Source organism: Dermacentor variabilis, chromosome 9, assembly GCF_050947875.1.
Source record: "Dermacentor variabilis isolate Ectoservices chromosome 9, ASM5094787v1, whole genome shotgun sequence".
NCBI classification, from domain to species: Eukaryota; Metazoa; Arthropoda; class Arachnida; order Ixodida; family Ixodidae; genus Dermacentor; species Dermacentor variabilis.
Genome location: NC_134576.1, coordinates 123370433 through 123398005, shown reverse-complemented (window position 1 = coordinate 123398005; position 27573 = coordinate 123370433). Strand labels below are relative to the sequence as shown.

At 48.3% G+C, this 27573-nt stretch overlaps 1 protein-coding gene across 3 annotated transcripts; it reads right to left on the bottom strand.

The window, feature by feature from the left end:
* Positions 1 to 1774: 1774 nt before the first annotated feature.
* LOC142557402 (E3 SUMO-protein ligase ZBED1-like) lies at positions 1775 to 25775 on the bottom strand. Of its 3 annotated transcripts, none has more exons than XM_075669204.1 (6): positions 23796 to 25775; positions 22249 to 22299; positions 11092 to 11412; positions 9874 to 10113; positions 6829 to 7212; positions 1775 to 2998 (listed from the first exon to the last, which is right to left on the bottom strand). In XM_075669204.1, the coding sequence occupies exons 1-6, from the start codon at positions 24687 to 24689 to the stop codon at positions 2393 to 2395; spliced, it is 2496 nt and encodes an 831-aa protein (XP_075525319.1). In that variant the 5' UTR covers positions 24690 to 25775; the 3' UTR covers positions 1775 to 2392. The 3 variants fall into 3 exon arrangements, with proteins under 3 accessions (XP_075525319.1, XP_075525320.1, XP_075525322.1); XM_075669205.1 differs by having other exon boundaries at positions 6829 to 7191; positions 23796 to 25773; XM_075669207.1 differs by lacking the exon at positions 22249 to 22299 and having other exon boundaries at positions 23796 to 25773.
* Between the last annotated feature and the right edge of the window lie 1798 nt (positions 25776 to 27573).

Sequence of the window (27573 nt, the reverse complement as noted above, 5' to 3'; positions counted from 1 at the left end):
CCAGTGATGCTTTCGGGGCCATCATGCTGATGTACTGATGAGCGTGGGCCTCTTCTTTAAGAATAGCCCACACACCGAAGTTCATTGGGACAAGATCAGGGGAGTTCGCCGGCGATTCTTCAGCTGGAATGAAGACTGGTGTGAGAGCATGCGACCCCGCCGCTGTGGTGTCAAGTGGCTGTTCAGTTGTGCTATAGCGCCGTCCTGCTGCAAAGTCCAAGACCGCTTGCCGAAGTGGGGCCAGGACAACGAGCGAGACTTGAGAAGGAGCTTTAGCTCCGGCCCAACTCCCACGCGGCCTATTGAAATACACGTAAAACGCCAACGCGCTTTATTGAGGTAACCCCTGAACCGATTTTAATGATATGTGTTGCATTTGTGAGAGAAAGTTAAATTCTAGTGACTGCTGCAAGCGGAATTTCGATTTAGGGCCTGAATTTTTTTGAGAGAACTTTCAAAAATTCGCAAGCTTGAAGAAATGTAAAAGCACGAAGTTTACAAATCAATAGCTCTCCGTAAAGAACAGGTATCGCGGTTTTGTAAACGGCACGATTAGATCATTTAAAGCATTAGATCACTTAAAGCTTGAGAGGCAAGTGGACAATCTTGCGGCGAGTTTTTAGAATTTGGTTACCTCGGAAGGAAAGCGTGACGAAATTGTGGGTCGATGTTGTCTATAGGGCGCGCGAGTTCCCGAAAAAAATCAACAGACCAGCACGAAACGCAGTCGAAATACAAAAGGACGATTGATGAAATTATTGAACAAATGACTTCGGGAATCGTTCGCACAATTAGCGAGCGAAGTGTGCCACAGTAATCGTGGCGCAACCCGTAGTATCTAGTAGGTAGTTAATTACATATCTAAATTTGGCTTTTGCTGATGATCAGTGGAATAGCGCATAGGGCATCCCTCGCCATGCCTCAAGCGCTCAGTTATATTCGATTAATTTCACTCGCTTTGCGATAGGAAACAGAAATCGGTATGTTCTCACCAACCAAGCGGGCCCTCATTGCTTTCGGTAATGCGCGCGTTCTGATAAGAGAGCACTTCGATCTTTGCTACGGTTACCCCAATGCCAGCGATCGCGACAAAAAGGAACGTTGGTTTGGTTATGAATGGGAGGACGAAGAGAAATTCATCGCGTTATCATTCGTACCTTTGTCTGGTTCGCGCTTCTTTCAATTAACATAGTGAATAATTAGGATGGTTATACTTATAAGCAGCTTTCGTTTGCAGCAAAACGTCGAGCTTTTGAATTCGTATACATTTCTAATGTCATTAGCAGGGCTCTTATTAGCGGTAGTAGGCTGTGCTCTTTCCGAAAAACGGATCATGCCAACCAATCTGAGGTAGAAAGAAGGCTTGCCGACAATGTCAGTCATTTGCATTGTTTCAAACGTTGCTTCTTGATGAAGATACACGGATGCACACGACTCGGAGCATGACGCCTCTTCCATAAACTTACTCGTCCAATGATAGAATCATGAAATATTCATTACGTTAAAAAGTTATCTTATCTCGCACGCATTCAGCGGCAGGTCATATGAGAAACACAACAATCCTGGAACAGTGGCGGCGTTACCAGCATCCACAGTCACTACTTCGAAGGCCTTGCTCGTGCTATCACGTGACAACCACGTGTTCCTAAATAACGATAGCCGAGGGACGTCACGTGTCTCCTGTGTCGTGTCCCGAGAATGGCACAGCGAAGGTTCTCGACCGAAGCCGAATGTAGGGCGATCAGCAACCCGAGTCCGGCATCAACCAGCTTCGTCAGTACGGTTGCTTCGTTGCACGGCAGTCTTGCACCGCTTACATCGTAAACCACTTATTCCTGAAGGCGAGGCCACATCAAGCGCCTTTCCAGAAGCGCCACTTGTTCCAACTGCCCATCGGCAAAGCGATGCCGACTTACCGCTTCGGTCGCCACCGTAACAGACGTCACCTCTTTGTCGGTGGTCAACGTGCCACCCACGGCAAACAGTCACCACCAGCCTGTCCACAAGCACGGAGCACGGCCGATTTGTCTTTTAGTAACCGATGAGTCATCGCGTGTCACCTGCAGCCGTGTCCTCAGAACGGCACAGACACTTCCTGACCAATGAGTTTCGTAGATCCAGTTGTCTTCGTCGAACGCTCAGTAAAGCTTCGACTGGGGCTAGCTTGGTATGACATCATCCTGCTTGCTGAGCTACACTGTTTATATGAAGGACCAAAACGAGACAGACACACATGTGCGTGCAATGTGTGTCCTGTCTCTTTTTTGCCCTTCGTCTGAACAGTATACCGCAGCAAGCAGAACGAGTTCTTCGAGCGATTGCCTGGTACATTCGGGGCGACGGCATAGCGGTCCTGGACGGCTTACAGCGTCCCCAAGGTCGCGTGACATCGCTACATCAGGTGTCTTCGCAGAAGCACCACCTGTTCCAACTGTTCGTCGGTGAAGCGATTCCGACGAGCCGCTTGAATCGCCGCCGCAACGGAGGCCACCTCGTCGACGGTGGCAGGCGTGCCGCCGACGGCGAACACCGACAGCGCCAGCCTGGCCAGGATCGGGAAGCGCGGCTGATTCGCCTTCCAGTAGCCCAGGGGTGTCACGGTGTCCTCCGTCGTGTCCTCGGACAGGTACAGGCACAGCTCCTGTCCCAGCGGCGTCGTCGGCCCCGGCTGCTGGGTCGACGAGGTGTCCAGGTTCCGAATGTTCCGGAACAGCTTCTGGCCCTTGTTGCCGGCGTCGGCGTCGCGGCGTTGAACGGCGACCACGGGCGGGCAGTGGAGGTTGAGCGCGGCGCGCTGCTTCTCGATGGCCTCCTTCATCTTGCACGCGGTCTGCTCGTCGCACCAGGCCACCTTGAAGCGAGGGTCCAGCAGCGCGCCCGCCAGCAGCACCGGGTCGTTCCAGCTGTGGCCGAAGTGCGTCTCCATGCTGCGCAGCAGGTTCTCGGCCATCGTCTTCAGCTGGAAGCTGTCCCTCGCCACCGCCCGCGTCAGACTGACCTGCGAGAACGAGAGAGAGAGAGAGAGAGGGAGGGAGAGCGGAAGAAGGGTTCGCGCGAGCCCTGCAATTATTTCGCGCGATCCCTAACGACATAAAAGAACGCTCTTGCCCGAGACACTTTTCAAAGCGAACGTTTGTCGTTTATTATTTTATTTCTTATTCCCCGTAGTTTGGAGCTCTTTGACATTTTTTTGTCCGGATATATTTCTCGTTGTATATAGCAGACAACTTTGGTCACCGAGTATGCGCTGTCGTTTTACTGGCAAGTATACAACCCGGGGCATTCGATTTGTGCCGGAATAGACGGCTTGCCGCTGTCTGGCTTAGAAGACAGTTTGGGTCAGTCAGTGGGTATGTAGCCTTTCTCGGCCGATCACGCGCGATATATTTCATGTCTCCAAATATATATTTTTCTTTCTGGAATGGGCATAGACATGGACAACTATGTATTCATATCGCATTAAGTCTCTCCACGAATCGATCACACAAAAGAAGGTTAGGGAATACGGAGAGGATTAGACATTCTTTTTTTTTTCTTCCGCGCACAATCTCAGAAAGGAATAGCTTAACAGACCATGTTGCCACCATTATTTCCAACTCTGTTATCGATTCCCTGATGTAGCTTCTTACTTTTTTTATAATGTAATATTTTATTATTGTTATTTGATGCGCTATGTCAGATTGTTGCTTTTGATGTTCAACGAATACCTGTACATATCTCAGCATTTCAAACTGCAGTGTGTAACTCCTCCCCCCCCCCCCCCGCCCTAATAATGCCTTGTTGGCGCTGTGGGCACTGTGACAAATAAATAAATAAATAAATAAATAAATAAATAAATAAATAAAGTGACTGTGCCACTGGGACTTAAGAGAACTTCTTGTTGGGCAAGTTGCTATCGATTCATTATAGCTATTTTAAAATGCGGTAAAAACCACACGCGGCACACAAGAGAGGATAAACTGGACAGAGCACTACTGGGGCACGGTATCAGGCCTTATATGTATTTACATAGGTGTCGTACTCCTCAATGCATACGCCTCCCATCAACATTCTTCCCACGAGAATCGCCTTCGTCCTTGTGACAAAGCTATAAGCGACGAGGCTGCGTTCGCATCGTTCGCTACTGCTGCTACTTCCCTAACTCAAACAACCTTCGAGTCATTTAAATTCCAACATCGTGCCGGATCTTGGTATGTATTGTCCGAAAGCATTTCCCAAGCCACTTTTTTTTTTGAAGTTTGGATCGGGGCGCCTGAATTCGGCAAAAAAAGAAAAAAGAAACAGGAAAAGAAAACTTAGTGCCCTTCCACTCTGAAGAAGGATAACTAGCGAAGCTGTATTTGGCTTTACTGTTGTGATGACTATATTTATTTATATGGTTCTTGCTATAATGATTGAATAAAGGCACATACGTACACGTAACTTCATGGTTGTTATCATCTTTTATTTTCTCTCATTCGTTACCACAGTGACCATAACTTTGTGGTCGCTGTGGTACACCGACGAAGAACTACAGAGTCTGGAGCGGCGGCGGCGGCGGCAGCAGCGAGAATAGAGAGTTTTAGATTAGGGGACGCAAGCGGCTCGCGTCCCCTAATCTAAAACTCTCTTATATGTGCGGCGACGGCGGGCGAATACGACCGACGAGGAGCGGGCCGCGGATGCCAAGCTTTGTGCCCGTCAGGACACCCCGAGTGCACACATCATCATCATCATCATCGTCGTCGTCGTCATCATCATCATCAGCAGCAGCAGCAGCAGCAGCAGCAGCAGCAGCAGCAGCAGCCTGGTGCACACACACGGTAGCAAAGCCATCGCCGCACATTCACGCCGATGTTGATCACGCACACGGCCGATGGTGGTCCAGTTCCCGGCAAACCACAGTCGATCACACACACCACAGACCTGGAGCCAAACGAGTTGCCCACAAACTCCCGCTCGAACCTCGCCGTCGCCCCGGGGGAAACGTTAATGCCGATGGATTGTAGCCACGTCTACGCCTTGCGCTTTTCAAACTCAAGGTACTCGGGGGTCCTGCCTGACGGGCACACCACTTGAGCTTGACATCCGCGGCCCGCTTCCTGGTCGGTCGTATTCGCTTGCCGTCATCGCACATATTAGAGAGTTTTAGATCAGCGCACGCAAGCCGATTGAGTCCCCTCATCTAAAACTCTCTATTCTCGCTGCTGCCGCCGCCGACGCTCCAGAGGGGCCCCACTGCACTTCGACGGTGAGAAAGCAGCTACTCGATGGTCGCGACCGATGGTCGCTGCGCGTTCGGCGGCCGCGGCTTCCCGTCGCTATCGCGCCCCATCGCGCCCCATCGCGCTGTTGTTCACGTCGGCGATCTTTGAGGGCACGTTATGCTTCCTCAGGGCGAACTACGCGCGCCCTGCCTATAGCAAGTCCAAAGCGCAACTGCCGATAACGTCATTGGGGTGATGACTACGTCAGAAGAAAACGAGAAAGAAAGATTGGTTGGTAGGCTATGGCATTTCATTTTCTCCGTCGATGCGACTCGATAGACAGAGGCAAAACATTTTCCGAACCTAGACATATGCAGCTTCGCTGTAAAAAAAAAAAAAAAACCATTAGCTGTTTCGCCGGGAGCATCCACAGCGATAGCAGGGAATTTGAATACTGCAAGAAGTTAGGCCGGTAACCTTACGGGCAGAATAAGCTACTGTAAACGTTCGGTTACTAACTAAAGACGCGTGGGGTCGAAAAAAACGAGAAGACAATATTACGCCGATCCAACGGATACCTTGGGATATATACAAAGCCAAGCTTTCTTGGAGCGGGTAATCGAACGACACAAATGTGCCCATTTCGTTCCTGCGTCTTTGGCGCAGAGAAAACTGGCTCTCGCGCAGCCTGTGCTACGCTATGTTAAACGCGCGGCGATCATCTCAAAGATATATATACCTGGGGTTGGCAGGATATAAGCATACGTGCGAATGAAGTCTAATGGTTAGATCATCGGACTGTTGGGTTGGAGCCCAATCGTTCGATCCCACCACTGGACTCGTAATGGAAACTTTTTTTGCTTAAGTACTTAAGACAGCAGCATCACCTAGCAGCCACGGTCAGGCAAGTCCGGAAGCCTTTGCAGGGAAAAGCAGCGCTTTAAGAACTAGGAACGAAAATGACGTCATGCAGCGACCCTTCGCAAGCGAACGCTGCCGCTCCCTTTACCAATTTCAGTGTGGTGCCTCCGGAAAGCGCACATCCTTGAAGGCGACGGCTTCCTGGCCTTCGAAGAAACCGGCCGTGTGCTAGCTGCGAAAGCGCTCACTTTGTTATAGCTGTGAGTAGAAGCGAAATGCGCCGTCTGGACTCTGCTGACACCGCACGTGGCGACGATACGCGCTGCCTGTTTCAGTTCGTCGCTATATATAGACGCTCTCATATAGCATTCACGGGCGCAGCCATCGTAGGCTGTTACGCAAACAATCTCTGTGTTTTATCGGACGCACAGTGCCGTAACATGGTCATGAAACGCTGAACGCATTTATACAACTACTTTCATGCTTGCGAATCGACTGTAGTAACGCACACTTCGTCGTTAAAGACAGAAAACAGCAGCGTTGACAGCCCAAGATGGCGGCACCTAAACACTTTCGTAAAACGGTCTGTACTCGGTGCTCTAGTTTCGGATATAAACATGCCACTACTAGTACTAATACTAATAAAAAAACTTAGTCCAAAGTTAGCGCGCTGTCGTTCTTTCTCGTGCGGCTTGCCTAAACGCTACGGTGTCCAGCAAACTGCATGCACCGAACCAACAAGCCCAAATAATTCCGCACTCCCAGTGGTTCCCTGGCTCACCTGCAGGTTCCTGAGCGCGGGCAGGACCAGTCCCACGGTCTCCTGCGGCTGTCGCAAGGCGTTGGTGGCCTCCTCGAGCGGCGCCAGCACCTCGAGCAGGTCCTGCAGCAGCGCCACGTCGTTGGTTGTCAGGCCCACCTCCTTGCAGGCGTAGATGCGCTCCTGCAGGTCCGCGTGCTGCGTGAACACCGAGCACAGCTCGCGCAGGCAGTCCAGCTGCGAGGTCCACTCGTCCGAGTAGCTGGACGGGAACGGGAAGGACACGCCCGTCGCTCCGGCCACGGTGGCCGCGTCGCGCGCGCTGGCCTTGATGCCGGACACGACGCGGCTGCACCGGGCCACAAGACTGACCACGTCCTGGTCCTGGAAGAAGGGAAGGACCGGCTGCCGGAATGCTTGGTTGGTTCGTGGAGCTTATTATCGTCTCACAGCAACGGTGAGGCCGTGAGATACTCTGCATGGGGGCTAACCCGTGGGAGTATCCCCACTTAACGGGTGTTTTGGGTTGCCACAGAAAATTGCCTCCACGGAAGTGGCTCAGAGGCTGTTCTATAGGGTTTTGTTGCGCCCAAAGTGCTCGACGGGATTTCAACGGCGCAGGATCTTTCCCCAGGAGAGATCACACCCTTAAGAAAGCCGTGTGTGAAGCCGGGACACTTCTGTGCCCACTTGCCTAACCGGGGAGTTAAATGCACACACACAAACACACACACACACACACACACACACACACACACACACACACACACACACACACACACACACACACACACACACACACACACACACACACACACACACACACGCACACACACACACACACACACACACACACACACACACACACACACACGCACACACGCACGCATACACGCACGCACGCACGCATAGACACACACACACAAGGAGAAAGATAGATAGAGAGAGACCGAGGGACGTTGTGCGGCCATGCGTTCTTTTTTGTGCCAAGATTGATTACTAACCAGCCTAGTTCCACGTTCTTCTAGATCTCCTTTCGCGCTCTACTGCCATTTTTCCCAACCTTACTACGAAAGATCGTCTCGAAAGACGCGTCTGAACGCGCATGCGCAAAGCAACCGACCGAAACCGAGGCTGTACTTATTATGAATGACTGCAGGGGGAGGGGCTAGCATTGCAGAATGCCGCGCGCCGTCCCGAGTCCGAAAGACTTCTCCCACCCCAACATCACGAAGGTACACCGCGAACCACTCGGCGCCTCAGCTTACACGACGTTACCCTTCCTCTGTCGTCGTCGAGTGCGGAACGAACACGGGGCACAGGTTGTTAGCTCGAGTGCTCGTTAGGCGCCGGTCTGCGCTCAGACACGCGTTGCCCTTTCTGCCCCCCCCTGCCTCCCCCTCGCCCCCTCCTGCCGCCCACCCACCTGCCCAGACCTCGTTTGCCGCTCGGGTCTCCCGTGTGCAAGCGCACGCTCAGACGGTCGGCGTACATTATTAGACACACATTTGCGAACCCCCCCCATTTTTTTTTACGATAAATATTTCAACCCGCGAGGTTTTCTCGGCGGTGGTGCACGCTGCCTTTCCTGTAGAACCCGCAACACCTCGAGTCTGCAGCTTTGAACTATAGCGTCGCGAATAATTAACAACCCGCTTTAGCTGTTCTTCCACGCAGCTTAAAATGTGCATTAATTTACGGCGGTGCCGCAGGCTTAGGGAGCAGTAGAAGCGCACATTAAGGTCGGGCCGTAAGTTACATCGCCACACGTTACGGCTTCGCAAATGAGTTGTGTATTTGTACACTGCGGGCGCGCTTTGTTAGGTTATCAAGCTTTGCATTCGCGCCGTTCTCAGCGTTTCTCAGACGACTATATTATACGCAGGGCGAATGCGCCTGCGCCTGCTCTATTTATACATACATACCGGGTAATATTCCTATATTTCGAGCGTTTTTTTTTTTAAGTAGCACGAAGCATGCAGTCGAATCCGGCCCCTTCGGATGGATCGCCTGGAGGCGAACACCACTAAACAGAAACCATAAGCGAGGCCACATTTCCGTGATATGCCTACGTCCATTAAAAAAATTCACAGGGTCTCTTACGTTATCCCAAAGAAGACTTGAAGGCGACAGTCCCAGTGCCGACGCATTAAAGAAGGACACATGAGGTACACATACCTCTTAATTCGCTTAGACTGGTAGTCGTTCGATTCTCACCAAAGGTCGAGGGTTCGTGGCCTCAATTAACATCAAAAGTTCGTGGGTTCGACTGCCACCGAAGGTCGTGGGTTCGTAGCCTTTTTGTACCTTCAATGTCGTCGACGCGTTTTCGCTCAAGGGACTGACCAATGAGACATATAAGGCTTTCGCCTCAAAGCGCGCACACACACACACACACACACACACACACTACGAGGGCGAATCAAAAAGTATCTTCATTAGACAAATCACGGCTGTAACTGCGAAGCCACCATAACGATTCCCAGCGGTGGATTTTTCTTGCACCGGCCAGGCCATATCTACCGGTAGCTCCGCGGCACGGCGCTGCTGTCAGATGTTGAAGATGGCGGTTGTGCTTCACACGTCCATGGAGTACGAGCAACGAAGCGCGATTCCTTTTCTATGGAGCAAGAGACGAACGCCCATCGAAATACACAGGGAAATCCAGCACACGTATGGGGACAAGGTGTCAGGCTTGTGGCGGTGGTGTTGCGAGTTCGCAAAAGGACGTGAAGACTTGCCTGACAACGAGCGTTCGGGGAAGCCGCGTGTGTCGCTGACTGGCGACAGGAGCATCTCAAATTTAGTGCTACGTTGAGACAAATGGTCTGAACCTGTTTGGGGACCATGTGGCAAAATAGCGTAAGGTACGTAGTATAGTACGTGTATTTGTAATTACCTGTATGTACATTACTTTGGCTAATAAAAGATAGGGGCAAATACTTTCTGATTAGCCGTCGCAAATAGTCGTTAAATAATTTATTTAATTAAGCACTTGCATCGTGTTGCACATACACATTAAGCACATGGTGTTACATTTATATACATAAACGAAAGCGTACTCACCACGTCGAATGCACTCCGCAGGGCACAGTGCAGGCGGTAATTAGAGCTTATGGACCAGTCTTGTTCGGACGAGTCCAGTTCCTCCAGTATTTCGTGGCTCAGGTCGAACTCTCCAGAGTCCATCGAACAGGCGGCCACGCCTCCCTGGCCTCCTCCGTGGCTCGAGTCGCTCGCCCAGCCGGGAAAGGAGAAGGTCTTGGCCGTGCGGGCCGGACTATCCACCAGAACTCGCATGATACGCTGCCGGGGTTATCGAAAAGACACAAAAGAAACTCGCCACGGTCGTAACCGCACGAAGACCGCAATTTTTTTTTCACGCAGCGGCGTGGTCGGTATTGAACGACAATGGAGAGCTTTAGCGTGCCTCGTATCCCGCTATACACGGCATAATAGGCGGCGTCTAAAAACCCAAAGTCTGTGACGTGTTTCGGGCTCCCGTGATCGCTCCCGCCGCATGCATCCAGCGAAAGCATAGCCTTCAAGACCTGCGCCTGTTAATGCAGAAAGCGCCTCCACTGGGACTTGGATCCTACTAGTATCATCATCAGCAGCAGCAGCCTGTATTTATGTCCACTGGGGGCATGACGAAGGCATCTCCCAGCGATATTTAATTGCCCATGTCTAACGCTAGCTGATTCCATCTTGCGCCTAGAAATTTCCTAATTTTGTCACCCCACTTAATTTACTGCCGTCCTCCACTGCGCTTCTCTTCCCTTGACACCCATTCTGTAATGGTCCACCGGCTATCTGCCCTTTGCATTCGTCTTCTGGCTTCTAACCAGAATACTAAAAAAAGGAAGTTCAATTGTGAGTTAGCGGGAAATGCGAGAAAAATGCGTTAGCGTTACTTCGCATGTCTCTGAGATCCCGCATCCATGATTTAAACCGCGTTCACCGCATTGAAAATGTGTTGTTCAGGAGCTCAATTCACACAGGAAGTGCCTCTTGGAGCAGCGAAGTGCAACTGACAGTGGTCCGGAGCCGATGACCACTGTCAGTTGCACTATATATATTCTTCCACGTGACCAACTTCCCACACTTCACACACACACACTCTTTTCGACTTTGACACTTCTAATGTTAAGGCATTAACAATTGCTTTTTCACGTTCGTAACACGTCGGTGCCATTGAGCTGCCCTCAGGATGATAGGCTTCGAGCTCTCCTTAAAGAACACTCGATAACGTTCGTAAACAATAACTCCGAATCTTCTCCGTACGTTCTTGTCGACGTTCCATCGCTGGAGCGCCGACTCGAACACGTCGCGGACCGCGTCGGCGGCGTCCTGATCGGCGGCGACCCGCCTGAAGGCGACGCTCTTCGTCTCGGTGCGGAAGTGGCGCGTCGCGTACGACACGTCGACGCTCGCGTACACGTCGTCCGACTCGCCCAGCCAGACGCCGATGACCGCCGAGGCGGAGTCGGCGGCCGCCTTGGCGATCGACGGCGACAGGGCGTCCCGCAGCTGGCCCAGTCGCCGGGGAAGCAGGACGTCCGCCATCTTCTCGGCCGTCGGCGGCTCGTAGTCGGGCGCCGCGGCCTGGAACCAAGAGCTTTCATTCAGAGATAGATAGATAGATAGATAGATAGATAGATAGATAGATAGATAGATAGATAGATAGATAGATAGATAGATAGATAGATAGCGAAAGAAAGAGAGAAAGCAAGATGGGAAATAACGATAGATAGATAGATAGATAGATAGATAGATAGATAGATAGATAGATAGATAGATAGATAGATAGATAGATAGATAGATAGATAGCGAGAGAGAGAGAGAGAGAGAGAGAGAGAAAGCAAGATGGAAAATAACGACCGTGCACTACAACCACGAGAACAAGTCACAAAGCACGCAAACTGTTTCCTCACGGGCGACCGAACTGGAGGCACAGTCTACAGTCGAGCGCCTCTGCAACAAACGCCTCTGTACAACGAGATGAGCTGTATAGCGAAGGAACCACTCTGTGCCGGTGCTATTGTGAGCTGTGCGGTGCACGACATTTACAACGAAGTGGCCTGTATAACGAGTTACGTTGGAGTCCCCAATATTTCTTTATAGAGACAGTCAACTGTATACTGTTTGGGAAAAAGCCCCCGTCACATGCTTACCCGCCCTGCGCAGAGCAGCAGGCCAGATACATAACGCACCACCAACATAGGTGGAAATGCGAACAGGAAGCTGATCAGAACTCCTGTTACGGGTGAACACATGGAATTGACACGCGCATTCACTCTGTAGCGGGTATTTAAGCGTGTAGTAGTCCCAAATGTACGCTTTGGAGTCTGAATGCAGTCACTGTGAAAAGTTCAGGTGAACCCGGAAAGGGAACAACGCACTGGTGTAGTTTCGGAATTGGTCGCGTTTGAAAGTATGATGACAGTACGTAAGTTGCAGGAACCCAATAAGGTACGGTACACGCGCAGTGAGGACACCGTTATTTCTTAGCGTGCGCAAAGGCGATTACGTTTGCATGCAAGCTTTTATTCGGAAAGTGTCTGCTACCGGGCTCACAACAACAGCAGGGTGCGGTGTTGATCTATTGGTTAAAGCGTGAGAAGAGAGGGAAAAAAGGAAAACAATTACAGAAACAAGAAAGACGCCACACGAGATATGTACCAGGTGTTCCATTTTATCTGGAACACTCTTTAAAAAAAAAGAAACTCTCATACGCAGGGCCCTGCCGTTTTACCGGATACACTGCGTGACGAGACAGACCTTAGCAGCAAGAAAGCCTTCAGCAGCAATTTCGTTAATGAACTAAAATATACTATTTGACTTTTAGGCAGCCGTAGGGGACCAGTCGGCAGTTTTTTACTGCCTCCTCCTGCAGAGTTTGCGCTCTTTCTGCATTGCAGTGCTGCCTGCCTGTGCGGATGGTCGGCCTCGCCGGTACACGCATCCTTGCGTTCGGTGCAGCTCAACGATACACCGTCAGCCCCATCAGTGACGGCATCAATCTTCAGCCAGGAGAAACGTGTTTGCATCCGTGGTGATGCTAGCTCGGTCCATGGCAAATCCCTCGTCTAGATCGTAGCCGCCATCGTGGCAACGGTACGAAAGCGCGAACCGTCAAGATCTTCTCAGCTGCCTTTTCCGTGGATTTGCTTCAAGCGAACGCAACAGCCCTTCCTCGAGGCAGCTATAGTGACGAAGACGTCGAACTGCATGGCTCATTTGAACAGTTCGCCTACCGTTTGGCTCTTCACTGGGCGCGGGTGAAACGCTGTGAAGACGGCTCACTCTTCGCATTTATGTGCTTGAGTGCCCCGCAGACCTACACCCCTGAGGAACCCCAGAAGCCTGTAGGCTCGCAAAAGTGTGAGACCCTGCTGGTCAGCTCTGCTTCGGAAGTACAAGTCCGGGTCACAGCACGAGCCCAAGAGGCGGTCGCCTTCAGCACCGACTGAGGCGCACCTGGTCGCGTAGCGGAACCTATCACTCCCGGTATCGATAACAAAGTTTTATGACCGACTCACTATGTGCTCGGCAGGTGTGCAAACGCTGTTGTATGTTCGTAAATAAGTCCGGCGATCCACATCTTGCTGTTGCTCCCGCGCCCAGAGATGCTTTGTGAAACTGCTGGTGATGGTTTTTCAATGATTTTCCTGTTAGTACGTTGAGGATGTGTTGAATCTAACGCCGGCCCTCGAACTCGATCCGCGGTTTTGGTAGAACCAGATAACTTGCCAGACCAATCTTTCGAGCAAGAGTAAAAGACGTTCGCTCTTGATCTGTGCAGTCGGCTAAGGGTCAGGTTTATTTATTTGTACACACTGAAGCCAAACATTTGACTATAGCAAGAGTAGGAAAAGAACAATGAATTTCACAGATACATTCCAACCATTAAACATCAATAAGAAATTCATCTAAAGGGCATTCACGTGCATTGCCGGGCAAAGCATTCCAGCACTGAATGGTACGAGAAGAAAAACTGTACAAAAACAAGTCTGAACGAGAACTTTACGTAGCAATATTTAGCGAATGATAATTGAAGAGTATTTGAGGAGGCTGAAAATGAAATATAATTATGAACAGAACAACGTGGTGAATTTATATAATTGTGTGTGTTGAGTTAGTTTTCGACGTAACGCAATAAAATCTTGCCGAAAGAACAATGAAAAAAAAAACAACACTAAAAAACATTGGGAGCATGCAGAAGAGGCTGGAAATCTTCGTAAGAAAAGAACGAAATCGCTCGATCGATATAACCAAACTAAGGCTGGCTTCCAAGCGTCAGTAGGAAGCCTAACTACTCAGCATGATGATACCTTCACTTTAAGCATTGACGAACAAGAGGACAGATCCAGACACGGAAATCTTTTCCATGGCATTCCTGACTCGCGGGAATACTCTGAAGAGCGCATAAAAACTGCTCTCACCGGTGTGACCGAGGTCCTACCCTGCAATTCCATGAAATGCGCTCCCCAGTTAGGACCTTATGCGGCTCACAAGTGTCGTCCCATCATCGTGAGGTTTTTCAAGTTTCAAATTAAAAGAAGCCATTCTCGCTGCTCTATAGCAAGATTAAAAGAGAAAAAAGAAAGTTGTTATACTGCGAGCGAAGACTTTTCGCCCGCCACGGGAAACATTAGCAGAAGACTGTTCGAGCTTGCCAAAAATCAGCCTGCGCAGTTTCCTTTCCGGCTTCGGCTCAGGAAATTAGCGATTGATTGAAAGCACTACGTGTGCGATACCGCAACCGATAGAGTAAAAGAGCACGCGCGGAAACAACAAACGCGGCACAACATGGGCACGACTGAACGGATAAAGTAAAAAAAAATAAGTTATGGGGTTTTACGTGCCAGGACCACTTTCTGATTATGAGGCACGCCGTAGTGGGGGACTCCAGAAATTTGGACTACCTGGGCAGGGGCGTGGCCAGGGGGGGCGGCTATGGGGCTTCAGCCCACCCCCCGAAATTTTTTCGTGCTGTCCATGCACCGCCGACCAACGCGACCCCCGGCGCCGGAAATCACTCTGGATTTTGTCTGGAATGTCTTTTTGACGCTCGAAAAGACATTTAACCGCGAAGATTGCGAACTCGGGCTGGATTTCGTGGCAACGCCCATACACCGGGAGTCAAATAACGCCAAGCAGTCCCATCCAAGCACAAAGTTTCAAGGGCGTTTTGATGGCGAACGGGATCGCCGCGGCATATCACTGAGGCCGCGGAATATATGGAGCGCATGGATATCAATTGCGAAACCTTATGGGTATAAATCTCATAAGCTCTTGATGTGAAAGGTGCATTGACATTTCCAAGGTTGTGCTTTACATTTTCAATTGCGTAACTTTGTGGGTTTAATGTTGTTATAAACATTTGACGCCAAAGGTCGATTGATTTTCTAAAGTCTTACATCGGAACATACAACGAGAGAAGCCAAATCAACACACTAGCAGACAAGTTGACAAAGCACGCAGCAAGGTCGAATGAGACGCAGCGTTGTGGTGGTTCATTTATGCAGTCATGTCACATAAAAAAATATCAACTTTTCTAACCTAAGCCAGAACATCCATGTCAAGACACTAAAGCCAGCCAAAGTAACTACGTTCTTATTTATTTTTTCTACTTTGACTTTTATTCGCGGGGACACATTGAGCCGCTTCAATTTTTTTTCTCGCTACCCTACCCGCGGGCTGCCAGAGCCAGCCAGAGCGCACACATTTTTCTCGTATGGCCCCGACCACCGAGCGGAGCACTTCGGTGCGCGTTCGGTTTGCTCTGGCCGAGTGGATTTTCGCCTGGCAATGTTTTTGACGCTTTCTGGCTAGCAGACGAGAAAAAAAAACAATGGTCGCTCACCGCCATCACTGTGGGGACTCGAAGGATTGCACCGCGTTCCTTGAGCGGAACCATTCCGGAAAGTCTTGTTTCGCCGGTGTAGGATACTGAGCAGCATGCGTATGGTTCTCAGTGGACCAAGCGTCTCATGTTTTCTTCGATATTCCTTCCGTAGACCCATTAGGTGCCCAAAGTAGGCATTCGATTCTGGCCAACATACTTTCCTATGCGTTTTTTTTTCATTTCGGTGTCCCCGCCCCACAGAAAAAAAGAATACATTGTTGCGGAGCAGCGAATTGCCGCATGGTGAAAGTTCGATTTTGTTACTTCTTTTGCGGAAAGTAATGGGCGACGGGACGCTTCAGTTGCCGGATACGTTTATTATATTATTGCGATAGCAATTATATGGACACTCCAGGCGCATTCCTGCCGTCGCCCTCATGTTTCGTATAAAGTCCAAGGGTGATAACATCGTGACCCCGTGCCGCATGCTGTATGTGCGAGTGAAAACGTAGGGGGTGAGGTGGAGTGGGTGAGCCGACGATGGTGACTCAGTCTTGTGTGCGCAAAGGAGAAAAGCGAGGAACAAGCACGCCGCCTTCCGTCGCGCGCGATGCATCGGGGGGAGTGGATGGGATGGGGGCGGAATCTAGGATTCTGTGAATCTGTGATTGCACAACATGTTTATTTGCTTCGTTTGACGCATTAAACACCGTGACTTTTTCTTATATATGTACATTTATTGGAGAGTTATACGTACATTTAAATATCTTGTTGGGAGATTTTGTGTATATGTGCAGTGAACTTTGTTTCCAGTGACACTTTTTTATCCTTTATCAAGCCGTATTTTCGCAGTTGTATATTCCATTCTATCTTTGAATTTCTAATGTACGAGGGCGAGTCAAATGAAAGTGATCCTACCCTAACCGCGCAATAATGGTTCAGTTCATTCTCTGCGAGGCATGCGCGTAGGAGAGCGGCATGTCTTATTTATAAAATTGACACAGGTGTGACGATAAATGTTCTTTAATGCTCTCATACACTGGGTCGAATATGGTTGCGTCACATAATGGACACTTCAAAAGTTGAACAGCTGGGTGTCGCGAAGTTTTTGACAGCTGAAGGTGTTTCCCAAGCAAAAATTAATCGCCGTATGGCTGCCGTGTACGTTGAACATTGCATTTCATTGGCCACTGTGAAGCGTTGGAGCAAACGGCTCAAAGGACGGGAAAGTTGCAAAGACATTCCAAGACCGGGCCAAAACCATCGTGCAATCACCTCCCACACAATTTCAAAGGTTGATGAGCTGATGAAACAAGAACGGAGGATAAGCATCGATGAACTGGCAGACCGTCTGAACATCAGCCACGGTTCGGTTCACGCCATAATTGATGAGCTTCTCGGTTATCCGCTCTTGTGTGCGCAATAGATCCCCAACATTTTGATCCACCGCGAGAAGACGGAGAAGTTTCGCGCTGCCTTGACTCATCTGATCGGGTATCACAATGAGGATGCCGACTTCTTGTTGGCAATTGTGTTCGGGGACCTTGGTGCCACTACTACGAGCCTGAAACGCGACGGCAAAGCTTACAGTGGAAACATTCGAATTTACCACGCCCAAAGAACGCAAAGGCCATCATTTCCGCCGGAAAGGTGTTGTTGACTTTTTTTTTCTATCGTCAGGGGCCATTACTGATAGAATTTGCAACATCTTGAGAGGCTATCAATTGTTTCCGATATTGTGAAACGCCAGAAGGGCAGCATGTCGCAATCAAGAACGAACAACGTGGATAATTGACGAATGGGGTCATCTTGTTCCACGACAATGCCTGTCCCCACGTCGCTGATGTGGTTAATACAAAACTGGCAAAGTTCAAGTGGGAAACGCTGCAACATCACCCATGCAGCTCAGACCTGTCACCTTGCGACTTCCGCATTTTGGGGCAAACGAAAAAAAAAAGAAAACAGCTCAAGGAAACCAGATTCGTGCCGGACGATGACGTGAAAGAGTCAGTTACAGACTTTTTGAAGCAGCAACCCAAGGAGTTTCATGAGACGGGAATCACGCGACTCGTTAGTCAATGGGACAAATGTCTAAATTCTCATGAAGACTACTTTTAAATAAAGTACCCCGTTTGTAGGCTCACATTCATTTGACTTGCCCTCGTATATCTCGCAGAACTCCTGCTTTTTATACGTGCTCTCTGTCGCGACTATAACTTCGGTGCAATTGCTCACGATACACGACATTGGAACAAACATTGGAATACATTGGAACAAACGACAGCGTCATTAAGATTTTTCACTGGCCATTGCATATATAAACGAATGTAAACACGTATGAATGACAAAGTTTCATACTGGGCCCAGCCAGACGCTCGTCACGTCCGCCTTAAAAGTCTGGATCCCGATAGGAAATTTCCTATTCTGCGTGGAATTCCACGCCCTCATACATGCCTGCTACACAGACTGCGATTAGGCGTCGCCTTTACGCGCAAAAATTTGCACATTATCGGACGGACAGACTCCTCGGACTGTTCAGTGTGTGGCGCTGTAGAGACTATATAACATGTGCTCGTGGTGTGCCCTGAGTATGCGCGCGAAAGACTGACAATGGCAGATGCATTGAGACATTTACACAATGGACCACTGTCGGAGGACCTCTTGCTAGGCGCATGGCCACAGAGTTGGCAGACGACAGAAACAATGCGTGCACTTTCACGTTTCCCAGGTGACACGGGCCTGGACTCACGCCTGTGATACCAGTTGTGTAATGTGTCCTTCACCTCGTTCCTCCCATTATCATCCCCCATTGTGACCCTTTTTCTTCCCCTCTTCCCTTCCCTTACGTAGAGTAGCAGGCCAGATGCTCCATTATCCGGCCGACCTCTCTACATTTTCCAATCATTAAAATACTTCTTCTTCTCTTCATTAACATAACCCGAACAAAATTTCTGGCTACGCCACTGCACCTGGGGCTCTTTACGTGCACCTAAATCTAAGTGCACTGGTGTTTTCGCATTTCGCCCCCATCGAAATGCGGCCGCCGTGGCCGGGATTCGATCCCGCGACCTTGTGCAGAGCAGCCTAACACCACAGCCACTGAGCAACCGCGGCGGGTTAGAAAAGTAAAGACGCGCAAGGGGTAGTGGCAGTTGCCTACCAAATGTGTCGCTCCTTTGCTGCAATATAAGGAGCGTTTCTAAGAAACATGATACCCTAAGTTCGAATAGTAGTTATTGCCAGTTTATTCATAGCTAAGAGTAGTTTCAAAGAGCTCAACTAAAAAAAAAAAGATCAGTTGTGAGTACAGTGACATTTTTGTCCGTCTTCCTGAGTCCTTCGTATTTCTCTTTTTGGTTCAGCTTGCCAGGATCACAAACTTTTCCCAATTGCATCTCGTTTTTTTTTTTCAATCTATCGCTGCGACCGTACAGCATGAAAAGGAGCCGGCGTACTCTTAGACGTTTCCAAGGACTTCCTATCGCGGTGCATCCATGCTACCAATGAACTAGAAACAGTGTGAGCTATTGCAGAGCTTCCCCTAACATACGAGAATTGACATTTGATAATTTTGTTGAGGCAACCACTGGTTGATGCCCGTGATTTCTAAAACCATGTATTATTCACTACGTTTATAGGCATATATGTATGTGCTGAGACCAGTTTCTTCCTTAACATATACCTTATACTAGTGCTTTGCTTTGTACCTTTGGTTTGTGTACCCCATTTCGCTGTGTATGGCACCCCTGATTTTGTAACCCACTCCTGCTATAGCCCTCTTAGGGTTGCAGTGTGTATGAGCAAAATAAATAAAAAAATAAATAAAATAAACTGACAAAATATTATTAGTGTTTGCACACCTAATTTCTCTCATCAACTACACGACGTAATTAACATGGTGCTGTCTGGTTATCCTACGTTAACTTTCTTTTTAACTGGGCGACTTTAACGCTCCTAATATAACATGGAATTCTGAACAATCCACAACGGTGCCAAATAAGTTCTAATCAAGCTCGCTTTTTTTTTCATTTCTCAACTAATCACACAACCAATAAGAATAACGAGATTTGTCAAAAGTATTCTCGATGTTGTTCGAACAAGCCTTGATCTTTCTTTTTTTGCCCATAAATTATTTACCAGGCTTGTGTGACCATTCTCTACTCTTTCATATTACGTTATCACGACCTACAGTTAAGAACAAGATAAAGACCATCCGTCTCTATTCGTTTGTTAATTCCTGTGCCAATAACAATGAACTCAGCGCATTTCTTGAAACTTTCTTTCGTGATTTCGACGTCCGCACGCTTCAAGCTAATTGGAGATGCATTTTTTGCTAAAGTTAACGGTTTAACTAACAAATATATGCTTCCTCGCACTGTTATCGCTAATCACAAGGCTCCATGGTACAATCGTAACATTAAACGCTCATAGAACAAAAGAAACGCGTATTCAGATCTGCAGAGTTATCTTCAAGTAATGCTCAATAGAATGCTTGCAAACTTGCTTCGACCGAATATATAACTATAACGGCACGAAGGAATGCCAAACACAATTTCTTGCATACCGTGCTGCTCCCATCCAAGCTAACTGTAGTAACAACTGATCCAAGCAAGTTTTGGCGTGTCAGTAATCCCAAACCAAATGATTCAATTTTGACATCTTGGGAAATGTCATACCTTCTAAAGAGTGCTCAACAGCCCCTAATGAAGTATGTTTGTCTAGTTTTTCTACCATTTTGACTATTTCGCCACCGGCTATGGCCACGTCTCATTGAACAAAGCCTTATTGAACAAGATCACGTCTCATTGAACAAGACCAAGTCTTACTGAACAAGTCAAACCAAATCAAATCAAAAGGGAATTTTATTACACAATAATATGAAAAGTGGGTACAAAGATATTTGGTCCCATAGCCTAAAGGGCTAGTGATGGGTTCAATACAAAAAATGTATTGCAATAATTAGCGGTCTTATACAAACAAAATAGCGAAAGTATCATACCCCCATAAGCGGCAAATACTAAATATAATCACAAAACTGCGCCAAAAACGAACAAAACAAAAACAAAACTCAAGAACGTGCTTGACAAGATAAGAAGTGGCATTTGCATGTAATGTCAAAATTCTTGCGAGTTTTATTTCAAGAGGCAAATTGTTCCGCAGCTTAACACCTGAGAATTATTTATGAACAAAATCAAATGTTACTGAAGAACTCTTATTGAACCACCTACCGATGTCAACGATATATATTGACCCAAGTGGCACGGGAAACAACCAGAAAGCTAAAAGCCCCTTCATTCCTTAGTTGTGATTTAATTAATGCCGAATTTAAATTAAAGCGCGAGCTGCTGTTCCTCAACATTACTTACGAAGATCTTCCGGCACTTTCTTGATAACGGGTCACTGTGGGAGAAGCTGATTCCACTACATAAATCAGGTAATAAGCATTCACCATGCTCGGTTACCGGACCATTCCACTAATCAGGTTTCCAAGCAAGATACTTGAACATCTCTTGTTTTCAAATCTGGTCAGGTTCCTCGAATACAACTCTTTTTTTTTTACGCATTCACAGCACGGCTTCACACAAAACCTATTCCGGTAAAACGCAGTTCATATTTCACGCACAACCTTAACGTGACCATCGACCGTGGATCCTTAGCCGATTGTTCCTTTCTAGATTTTTTCGAAAGCACTCGACAAGCTGAGTCACCAATTATTCTCGTATAAGTTACATTTAGTTGCCATAGGCCGCAAACTTCTCGTCTGACTCGAATTCGTTTCCGCCAATAATGCTAACGCATTACCAACTCCGGCGTGCCACAACGTACTGTACTTGGCCCTTTACTCTTTCTTATCTATATTAACGATTTACCGAATTGTGTGTCATCTGATGTGTACTTATTCGCTGATGACTGTGTAATATTTCGCGAAATAGGCCACACTAGCGACATAACGTACCTTCTATCAGTCCTTAACGGTATTTCTAATTGGTGCACGGAACTAAATGATAAATGCAAATATATGCGCGTAACACGATCCGCTTGTGAATTGCAATGTCATTACCTTAATGACACACGCTTGGAGATAGTGCCTTTCTACAAAAACCTGGGAGTGCACATCACAACCGACCCCACGTCAACAGTTCACGATAACTATGGAACTAACAATGCTAACAAAGCTCTGGGATACCTTCGACGGAACTGTGCACACGCACCCCCGAAACTAAAACGCTACCTAGCATATCACTAATTCGTTCAAAACTTAGATACGCCGCATCAGTTCGATACCCGAGCCATGAAAACTTAAAATATTCATTAAAAATCATTCAAAACAACTAGGCTAGTTTTATCCTATCTAACTATAACAGAACTTTCAGTATAAGCAGCGTGATACCTAGCCTCGACCTACCATTATTACCACAACGCCGTAATGTCGCTTGTCTGTGTCTTTTTCTCATCACGTATTTCATCATCATTATCTGCGCGATCAACTTATTTTCCTTTCCCATTATGTGCCATATCGGCTCGACCATCGCCACAAGGTTGCTATTCCATCATGAAAAACTAATGCTTTCTTTAAAAGTCATTCTTACCACGAACATCCGAAGAGTGGTATCACCTTCCCGTGCACTTTGCCACCACAGCTGACAAGAAAAACTTCAAGAATTGATTACATAACATTACATAAGAAAGCCGTTTTACTGTACACTATTTCTCTTGTTTCTTCTTTTTTGCTTGTGTGTTGCTTTTCATTGTGACTCTAAGCACTCCCCTCTACAATGCTGTTGGGCCCTGAGGGTATAATAAATAAATAAATAAATAAATAAATAAATAAATAAATAAATAAATAAATAAATAAATAAATTTTTGCTAACCTTAGCGCACATGTTACAATTGCGCAACTGATGCCGAGGAAAGGCGAAGTCATGTTCGCTTTGCAAAAATTGTCTGACTAGCACTATTTTGGAGATATGCTGCCTTAAAATGCTGCTACAGAATACATGCGCGTTGAAGTTTAAATTCTTGGTCTGACCGGTAAGCTTTCCGTCGTACTAAAAAAAAAAAAAACGCGTATCTAAAAACTGCTTGTCAGTTGTCAAAATGAGTTGAGCTGTGTTAACAAATAAAATAACTACCACTCTGCAATATTAAAAAAAAGCTAATTTTACCACGACAGGAGGCCTGATAAGCCACAAGAAACGCAAAAAAAAACAACAACTGATGACTGGTTTCGACGCCGTTTAGAAATTGCCGCACCACTTAGCCATGTATTTTGACGGTGTCTGGTTTTGAAGCATAGTTAATTCTTTATCGGTAGAGGCCGGGTGCATTGTAATCCACAAGAGCAGACTGAACTTATCAAGATTGAAGAACACTTACTAAGCCATAATGAAACAATTCCATAAAATAATTTTTAAAAAATACCTCGAAATCCGTGATTGTCACACTGACGTACCGGCGCTAGGATCTTGGTACGAAATTAGAAACAACACTATAACCTTCATTTTGTGCTCAAATAATGAACATATTATTGCGAAATTAACGAGAACAGTGTTTTCAAAGAATACTTGGTCAGTACAACATGATTCAATCTTATTTTTTTCTCCATTAACGTGAATGTGACCTAGGGGAATGAAACAAAATCTAGGAACGACAATTCGTTCCATGAGGTTAACGCCAAATACCAGTAAGTTTTTTTTTTTGTCCTATCTAAACCCAGCAACTTTTGCTGAACTTGCTTGCAAAGTGAGATAGGTTCACGGTTTCACAGCATAATTTGAACACTGCGTACACTTTGAAATAAGGCGGGCAGAGACCAGCAGAGAACGAATGTCAAATTGTCAAAGTCAAGCGATAGCTTCCCATAAGCCTGCTGAGATGTGCTACCGGAGACACTTTTCGCTTAGCTGTGATGGTTAACACTTCAGGTGCGTGGCTCAAGTGACAGTGCACGGTTTCCGAGATCGGCCTGCGTTACAAACCGCATTAAAGTTATTGGGCGTATATAGCTGTATATTGCTCTGGTGCAAAGGTACCGCCCACCAAGTCACAACTTTCGATTACTCCGGGATCACTCTAGTTTGACCAGACGGACGACCAAGGAAAGTTAGGGAAAAAATGCTCAGCGTTTTAATATTACCTTCATGAGCTGCAGGAAGCCCGGCCTGTTGACCACTTCGAACGGCTCCAAGTCACGCCACACCAGTCCCAGGACGGCGTCGTTGATCTCATTGCGGCGGCTCCGGGGACCGTCGTGGCTGTCAACTACGACGCTGGGACTCGCCGTAGCAGACGACGTTCCCGGACTGTCGACAGACGATGCGGATGCGCAATCGTTGGTCGTAATGGCCGGGTACCTGCTAACCGTCTGCACGGTCATCTCGTTGTTGGGTTGGGACTCAACGAAAGAAGGCGTCATCGACGTGTTCAACGAGTCCAGGCTCCAGGCAAACCTCAGGCTGTTGTTTTGGTCGTCGACAGCGTCGTGCGGCATGTCGGACAATATGTAGCTGCCTGTCGACGAACTGTCGTGCATCGTCGTCATGAACACGGTAGCCGAGGAGGAGCCAACGTTGCCGGGTGCCATTTGCAGCGCGGGTCGTTCGTAGGGCACCGGTGGAGGCAGAGCTGCCCTGCCCAGTACATCTCCGCTTGCAGTCGACACTGGCACTTGGCTAACAGAGGAAGAAGAGGAGGACGTCGTCGTCGGGCCGACCTTTCTTTGTTTGCAGTCCTGAAGATGCAGCGCTATCTCGAGCTCTCGCGGATGCTTCCTCTTGAGGTGTCTCAGCAGGTTCGAGGAAACGCCGGCCGTGGCGTGGATATATTCGCTGCAGAGCAGGCACGTTCCTATTAGTCTGGTACCTTCCGTCCTGGTGATGTAGAACCTGCGCCAGGATGCCGGCGGGGGCCCCCTGGTGAAGGTGCGTCTATGGATTATCGCGGCCACGGACGATCCGGTGACGGCTGCACTCTGGCGCTCTTGAAGGTCCACGACGAGTGGCTTCGATTCATCGCTGCCGAAATCGGCCATCTTGATCTTTAAACCTCGAGTAGTGAGTTCGTCTCCTAAATAAAACAATATCGGAACGCAGTCCACATTACCTGACCAACCAGTCTCATAGCCGCGCCGTTTATTCTAATACGTCGGCAGCTTTCGTGGACAACACGCGACGACCCACGCGCCAACCGTTCGATTCAGCCATGTAAATGTTGGCAACATTACAACACTGCTGTATTTTCGAAGACAGCGATCACCGCCTCGCAACACGTTTCACGTACCCAGCTTCGTGCATAAATTCATTGCGAAAAAGAAAAACGAGACGAAGCAACGATGCCTCCTAACGGACGACGTACGCGTATACAAACCCAACACAGCTTAATGTGATCACGAGTATGTTGTCCAAACATTTCCCACTGCCAGATTCCGTGGTATTGCCATTACGAGCGCAGTGCCATGCGCACCACAATTCCTTGAGAGTCTTGTCACTGAGGGGCGCTCCTTCTTTTGCTAAAAAGCTTCGGCTCCTCAAAACGCCGAAGCCAACCAGTCAAACGCACCCACGAAGAATGACGACGAAATCAGAGACAAAAACTGAGCGAAATATCTCTTCGAGGCCACGCTCCAGCGCCGATTCAAGTCCGCCGCCGACACCTGCGCGCAGCGCCTAGCAGACGACAACACGCAGTGCTAGCAGTCGACGAGAAGAGCACTTCGATGCCGTCAAGGTACGAAATGGCAGTTGCAGTGAGCGCGAAGCACCCCCCTGGTTTTGCTCCCAGTCCACGATTCCACACGTGGCAATACAGCGCTTCTTTAGCAGACGACGCACACTTGCATACGGCGAAAGAAGAAACAAAAATCGAACGTCTGTACGAGCTCACACTGTCGCGGGAGTCGTTCCAGTCCGCCACCATTCCGCGCAGCCTCGCGTCGCCGCTAGCCGCCATTCCAGTCGAATGGCGGATGCTCCCTCAGCGAGTGGACTCGCCGGCCACAGCGTCACGAGCCAAGCCGAGCGGCGAGCAGCAGCTCTCAGCGCGAGACACGCGAGTAATAACAAACACGCAAAATAAAATAAAGAAAGAAGCACAGCTCGCGAGCGACTCCCCTCCACCGCAGAGCGGGCGCGGAATGGAACTATGGGACGGAATGGAATGCCGCTCCCCTTCGCAGCCTCTCCCATTTTCTCTCTCACAACGGCCCTCGCCCTTCCTCCGCGCGCCGGGCCTCCTTATCCCTTTGTTTGCTTTTTACGAGGAGGGAAACCGGTTGCTAGAGGCGCTGCGGCGCCGCCGTTCGTCTATTCTGCGTTCCACGTCCTTTTCTTCTGCCATCTTTTTTTTTTATTGCCCTTAGGTAGAAAGAGTACGTGCCACGAAACGGAGAAATGACCCTGCAGCCCGACTTTCGGCTGTGTAGTCAGTGTAGCTTACAGACGCTCGTGCGCGCGGAGTTTTGAGTCTCTCAAAGGCGACGTTGAGTCGCGCCGCCAAGCGGCGGCGACAGCGTCAGCCCGCGATCACAGAGGGGCTTTGAACGCGACCAGCTGCCACATTTCCGCTTTAGAAATCGTCTGTCGTGAGAACGCTTTAGAAAACAAACAGAAGACGAAAAAAGAATGAATGACTGAATGAATGAATGAAGGAACAGAATGACGAAAAAAGAAGAAAAAGAAAATGAAGCGTTGAAAATTTAAGGCCGGTCGTGTAAGTCCCGTTTTCGTAATGCGTACCACCATTGGTCCGTGAGGCGACAATCCGCCACAGTGTATGAGAGTCACACAAATGCCGTCATAATAAAGGAGTAACAACAAACACAAAAACAGTGTATCTTGCCTAATCCTTTTTCTTGCGTTGTTAGCTGCAGACCCGGTGTCGAGCGGGCCTACCTCGAACTCGCAACAAGTAATAGCAACCTCGTTTAACGCGAACAGTTCAAAGCACACACCAAAAGCAGATTAGTTGTCACGTGACATCACAACCACTCACGAATGCGTGTCTCAGCCTGGTGCAGTGGTCGCAAATCGCACGCAATGACCTAGTCACCTAAAGGCTGAGCGCGCACCTTGCTGAAAAAAGAAAATAGAGAAACAGGAAAGAAAGGCTTTCGGCAATACGACTTCTACGCAGCTTCGGCCACTACACCGACTCATGCATCATTAAAACCGCCTGACCACTACGGATGGTTACCTTTATCACCACCTAGTTATAAATATAACCGAAAATGGTGTCGTTGTTTCACCATTGTAAATTAGGACGGTCTATTTCATATGTACTTTTACTTTGTATCGGTTGTACCTTTTGAATTTGTATTTTGTATTGCTCCTGTAGTGATTGCGCCATTAGACATTGGGTTGTGTATTTCGGTTTACCCGCAGTTAACTTGTCCAGCTGTGTATCCAAACTATTTTGACTTTGTACACGCCCCCGTCCCGCTCCCTCATTTCCTCCTTACAGTAATGCCACTACGGCGATGCGAGGCATAAACAAACCCTTCCCGAGTTTTCTTATGCGTGAAGATTGTAGAGGATACCTGCTCAATACTACCGAAGCTTCGGTCCTCTTGGTGCACTCTGTAAAACTCTTTATAATGCCTGATTTCTTTCGTATTTGAGGAATTGAGGCCTCCTCCCCTCTTTAAAGGGTCGGCAGTTATCTGAGAAAGGATACATTTTGTGAGTACTCTTTTAAGATAGCGGAAAAAAATATTGTGTCTTGTAGAGCTCTTGACGGCCTTGGAGACGTCCTTTAAGGTCCCTTGCAGGCTCGATTATTGTTGCTGTTGGCAGCTACTCTAACGGTGAATCTTCCCGCGATATTCGGAGCCTTATCTTGTGAAGGTTATCTATCTCTTCCCATTCTCAGGGACTTCATTCTGTTCTTATCATCCGTCGCACCGAGTGGCCGATCACAGC